The sequence below is a fragment of the Podarcis bocagei genome, assembly GCF_964188305.1.
Source record: "Podarcis bocagei genome assembly, chromosome: 15".
NCBI classification, from domain to species: Eukaryota; Metazoa; Chordata; class Lepidosauria; order Squamata; family Lacertidae; genus Podarcis; species Podarcis bocagei.
This window is the reverse complement of record NC_138141.1, coordinates 8,225,507-8,231,506: the sequence shown is the minus strand read 5'-3', so window position 1 is coordinate 8,231,506 and position 6,000 is coordinate 8,225,507. Positions and strand designations below refer to the sequence as shown.

Here is a 6,000-nt window from a genome sequence, read left to right as displayed (position 1 = left end):
ATAAGTCAAATAGCTTTAATCACTCAATAATAAGGCAGCAAACAATGTTTAGATGAATAGCAGAGACTGGCCACATCTGTTTGTTTCAAATAGCCATAGGAAGATATTTAACTTCTGAATGGCAAATGGGAAGTGTTTTAAAGCAAGGGTGTTAGTTTGCCTACACACTGCACATAAATTGACATTCCCTCTGTTTCCAGGGTTCAGAGTAGGAGTGTCATTGCTTATGTTGCCAAAATGGCACCACCCACACACAAGAAAGAGGCATCAGCAAGCATTGGGAAACTTCAAAGTTTGCAGAAGTATGAGAGAATCTTGGGGTGGGGGGACCCAAGAACAGTTGATGAGGACTCAACTTGCTCAGTGGCTGTAGAATGAAGGTGGAATCCAGCTGGCAAGCCAGAGGGAGAAGGAATGGAACGGAGGAGTTGGAATCCTGAGCAGGGAGTACCCCAGGCTGCAGCATTCTGTTGCAGGACCCACTTCTGCATTCTGATGCCATCCTCCGCCATTTATTATAGTACATCCCAGGGAGACCCCTTAGAGTACTGCACTTGGCTTGGGGCTGCACTGACTTGACAACGCAGCCGTTGATTGAGTCTCGGTTCTGCTCATCACTCTCAGCTCCTATTCTTCAGTCTCAGCTTCTTCATCACTGCTGTCTGTGAGTGGGAACTCCTGGAGGGCCTTCTGTGTGGTGTAGCTTCTGGTCTGCATGGGGCATTCTTGGCTTAGAATTGCCTTTGGAAGTGGGGTGGGGGTAGCGGGGAGAGACAGGACAAAAAATATCAGATGCATTGTAAGGTGCCGGCCAAGGGATCTTAAACGCCAGGCCTTTTGCACTGACTCGGCCCTTCAGGGGGAAATGTCTCAAAGGTCCTGTTGTCCCCCTGTCCCAGTGAACGACACACTGAGAACCCCTGCCCTAGTACAACCAAATATACAAACGACTCCTCCCTCTGGAGTTGTATTCATAGGCTGTGAGCAACCCATATATATTGCAATAAGAATTTTAAGGTCTTAGATATATATTAAATGTTCATAAATGTACCAAGCAAACATGCACATAAATATATAAACCACACGTCTGAAGCAGCACAGGAAGACAGTCCTGAAACCATTTTGACTCCCAAGCTGACCAAATGTTTCTCTGAAAAGGAGGGAGGAGGTGGAAAAAAAACCTTCCCTGTTACAGGAATTTAGTAATCACCATTTCAAAGGGTGACAGACTACCAGGAAAAGACTACCAGGAAAGGCAATCAGATAAGGCATTATCAGGTAACCTGGCAGACAGGAAAAACAACAGCATTCAAATTTCTGTTGTAAGACCACCTTTTCTGTGATGTAGGTATGATGTTTGTGGGGGGGTGGTCTTGGGTTACACCCCTTCTGTGATGTATGTATGATGTATGGAGGGGTGGTCTTGAGCTCCAGGGCAGGGAAATTAAAATGTCTATAAAAGGGCAGGCACACCTTTGTTCTGGGTCCTCCTCCATCCTCCTGCATGTGAGGGGAGCACCCTGTTGCAACAGATCAATAAAGATCAGGCTTACAAGCTGCTTTGCTTCTCAATATTCTCTGGTTGGCCTCTGTTATTTTCTCCTACCAATAGCGAACCCATGTAAGGACTCTATGCTGGCTCTTGGATATCCCATAAGGGAAAAAGGGCAGATTGGTTTTGTTTACAACAATATAAAGCACACAACTTCCCCCAGAGAACCCTCGTTTGTCCCACACAGAGCCACAATGCCCTGCACCCTTACCAAACTATGGTTCCCAGGATGCTTTGGGGAGGTTTTGCTCATGCTTCAAACGTATGATCAGCACGTAGCCAGAGTTGCACCCGTGCCACACGCAGGCTGCTGTTAATGGGTGCTCTGGACATAGCAGCCCAGATGGAAAGAAGGGAGGAAGGCATGGTTGGAGTTTCAATAATTAACAGACTAGCCGTAAAGAAACAGCGTGTGCACATGTTTGCTCACTTTTGCAGATCACCCAACAAGAAGCTACTCACAATCATCTTTCCTATTTGCAAGAGAGGCACAGGCTATGCATAGATATCTCAATCTGTCCTACAGAGGGAGCAATGCTGGAGGCACAAAATGTCATGCCCCCCCTCCCTTCCATGCCCCCCTCCCTTCCTTGGCAGTTTCAATTTTGCACAGAATTGTCACCCGGAGAGATCATCGTAAGCCCCTGCATGAATTTGACTTTATAATATTTTCTTAATTGGGATTCACTTTGAAAATTCATACCAAACCTTTCGATCAGATTATTTGCAAGGCAGCTTGCCAGTCCGAAGAATACAGAAACCTCCGTCCCAGCCACCTTTAGTCCCGTGGCTGGTGAATTGAGGCCAGAGTGTGCTCAGTTCTGAAATCCTGGGGCAACTCCCCGTTGTTCTTTCTGACAAGGAGGGGTTAAGCAAGCTCACTGCATCTGCACTTTCTCTGGCCAATGGATGGGGCCAAACAGGACCTCCCCTTTCCATGATGAATTTCCTGGGAAGTTCAGCCTCCCAGTCATCTCTTCTGCAGAGAGGGATGTTACCCCTTTCTCCCTTGAAAAATAGATTGATCTGAAGGTGGAAGTTGTAAGAGTCACACTTTCCCCCTCCTCCTCTTTCAGCTCTATGTGTTTCTTAAGTCCCAGATTAATTCTACTGGATCCACATTTTCTACAGGATCCAGCAGCAGTCTTCCAATGCTCTTTGCTCCCCTGGTTAATGGCACAGGCCAGAGTGGATATTTTAGCTGCTTACATTTGGACTTCACCTGCTGGCATTCCCTCCTTTTGATATGACTTTTGGATTATTGGTTTCAGATGCTGGGAGGCACCTTGGAAACATTACGGAAAGGTGGGGTCCAAAATGTTTTATATAAATAAACAAGAAGACTAGGAACCCTTTGGATTCGGTCAGATGACTCCCTAGGGGGTGAACTTACAATCTTCTCCTCCTTGGCTGGTGGGCTCCGCAGGAACCAGCAGAGAGGGGCATATGCAAGGTTGATCCCTCCAATGATGACCATCAGCCAGGGAAAGCCAATGACCCGTACAAGAGAACCCCCTATAGAGGGACCTGCAAGCAAAGAATAATATCAATGCTTAGTTAATTCAGTGAGCTAAGTGCATTCAGGCTGTGCAGTAAATTCTGTTTTCAACATTCAGTGTCCTTCAAAAGCTATGCAGTATTCAGAGACAGTGGGCTGATTAGGAGCTGGTGGGGGGGATGAAGACAACTTTACAAATTACAACTTGCATCTGTTCTGAGGTTGGGCAAGGGACACAACAGACTCTCTGAGGTGACTTTTTGTTTTGGCAAATTACAGTTGAAATTAGAAAAAAAAAGCCAGATGTTCTACTGCAGCCTGAGGACCTCTCCAGATGTCCTTTTCTATCACACATTCTTGATGGTTTGTGTTCATGATGCTGTCGGAGCAGTCATAAGCCAGCATGGTGTATTGGTTGGAGTTAAATATTTAAAAGCTAGAAAAGAACAGCACATGGGCGCAACCGATAGGCAAAGAAACCACAGGGCGGCAGAGTACTCATCCATACCAAAAGCAAAGCCCATGCAGAAGGCCACATCAGCAATGGCATAGACACTGCCGTAGACAGAGGTGTGGCGAAGGTCCACCAAATATCCCATGATCGGCATCATTGAAGAATCCACCATACCTATTCCCAGAACAAAAGGGAGGGGGGGGAAATGCCATGAGACGTAGTATTTAACCATAGCCCAGGTTTCAAACCACATGTGATTATTGTTCTGAAATATTAATATTATTATATTATATTCAGTGCTTTTTTTCTAAAAAAAATGTTTAGTGGTACTCTCATTTTGACTCAAGAAAATCACCATTTTATAGTTCAAATCGGGGGAAATAAATACGGTAAATGGACAAAAGTACAAAGATTTACAATATGTTTAGGGGTATGCGTATCCCTGTGTATCTCCCAGGAAAAAAGCACTGATTATATTAATGAATCCCTGTGAAACATTGTGAAGCAATCATATATATGTATAATTTTATTGCATCTAAGCTGGGATAAAAAAATATATCTCCACTTAACATTTATTGGTTGGTAGATATGGTGGCTATGAAATAACTGCAACAAATAACCCCAAAATACATTGCCTCCCCCATTTTCTTAACACACTACGTTTATGCAATTCAGTCTAGAAGATATATTCCAAGCAGACCTTTTGAATTACCCTGGGAATTTTCCCTGGCACATAGAGGCAAAGGCTTGTATTAGTCATACTCAGACTACTGAGAAATTAATGAGGACGACAAATTTAGGTCCACGAATTTCAGTGGGTCTACTCTGTGTTTGACTAACATTCGATGCAACCCAAAATCTTTGCCCTGCCCCATCACAAAAAGCTGAAATGGCAGCTCTGAATAACCCATCTGTTGACGCCTCTTAAGATCCTTACTTGTGAGTCAGATGCAAAAAGTCAACTAAACTAGACTGCGTTTCCTGGTCTAGCATGCATTGTTTGTTTGTTTGTTTGTTTGTTTGTTTGTTTGTTCTCTTATCCCAATGTTGCAGTCACCCTGTCTCTGCAGTGCAGGGCTGAGGATGAACACAAAGCTGAGACGCAGAAGGCCAGATGTCTATCAAAGGAACGTATTTCTGTTATACCGATAGCAAAGTGACAATACAGTCCTCTGAGGTTTCCCTTCTCAGGTTACACAGTATGCTTTCAAGATAATCTGGGTTAGAGTGGAGGGGAAATTTGAGATTTGTAGATGGTTGGCAAGCAGGAGCTTTGTAGGGTTCCAGCATGCAGTTTGCTTTTGGGAAACTGAGGCAGCTTTAAACACTAGGGACTCAGGTACACTCGTCAATTACCGTATTTTTCCATCTATAAGATGCCCCCATGCATAAGGTCATGCATACTATTTTGGGGGACTCAGATTTAAGAAAATGGGGGGAGATGGCCCAGAGTATGACACCCCCTAATTTTTGACATTCTTTTATAGGAAAAAAACATAGTCTTATACATGGAAAAATACGGTATATTCTTATAACTGCGTTATAAACATGCGACAGCAGATGGCATTGAGGGGCAGTGATCTGTCGTTAAGAGTTTGTAGAACATGTTTTCCTGTAGCGTTTTCTTTATCTGTGTAGATCCAGCCAAAGACTGCAATATTTTTACTGAATTCAGAGTCCCAACCCAAAATGGGTCACATTTTTGCCCTGATTTGAAGTCCCCCTGACCCAAAGTTCAGGGGATATATTTGTAAACATGTATTACGAAAATATCATTTATCTCCAGTATTCAGATTTCACAAGGGAGTGAACCCTGTAAAAGGCAAGTCTTGGGAATTCAAGCTGCTCAGGATGAAATGCAGGGAACTCTTCCATTCCTGCAGTACCTGTTCCTTTCAGCTTCCTTCTCTCTTCTAGAGTAGAAGTCTCTACTGTCTGCAGTTATCACCATTAAAAAGGCAACAGTTTTTCTAGACTTGCTCAGCTCCTGCTGCTGCAGAATATAAAGGGCCAAGGGCCCTGTCTCATCCATATTTATGACCCCTGTTATTCCAGGGACTTCCTGAGGCAAACTATTTATTGAACAACCATCCTCATTTAACAATGTAAGAACAGCCTGCTGGAACAGTGTTTGGCTTGCACAAAGCTAATGCAGAGGTTAGACTATGTTCAGTCTTTATTTAGCATTATTCTTTCATTCCACACCTTTTAATGCACCTCTCTGTCACTTTTCAAACGCCAATTCTTTTAAAAAGTAGATTTGTTGCCCAAGCGCTTTAATCCAGTTTAATTGTGCAAACCTAAATTGGCACAATGCACTCGAATCCCTCCCACAAAATAGTGGCAGTCTGGAGGTATCTCAAGTGTGGACAATCAAGGGCCAAACCTGGTGGGCTCCTGGCCAGAACAAGGATGGGTCCCCTCTGATGGTTGAAGTGCCTGTCCATGCAGGACGATAGTGACCTCCCCTCCAGCCCTTCTCAAAATCCAAGAGCC

General features: G+C 44.1%; 1 protein-coding gene across 3 annotated transcripts in view; it reads right to left on the bottom strand.

Moving 5' to 3' along the window:
* SLC18A1 (solute carrier family 18 member A1) overlaps positions 1-6,000 on the bottom strand; it is a 90,034-nt gene continuing 84,034 nt past the window's right edge. For all 3 annotated transcript variants that reach the window (XM_081171703.1, XM_081171705.1, XM_081171704.1), the window contains 3 exons: positions 3,559-3,678; positions 2,946-3,079; positions 1-741 (listed from right to left, as the gene is read on the bottom strand). In XM_081171703.1, coding sequence (XP_081027829.1) covers positions 628-741; positions 2,946-3,079; positions 3,559-3,678 — 368 coding nt within the window. In that variant the 3' untranslated portion in view covers positions 1-627. The remainder of the gene's footprint in view (positions 742-2,945; positions 3,080-3,558; positions 3,679-6,000) is intronic.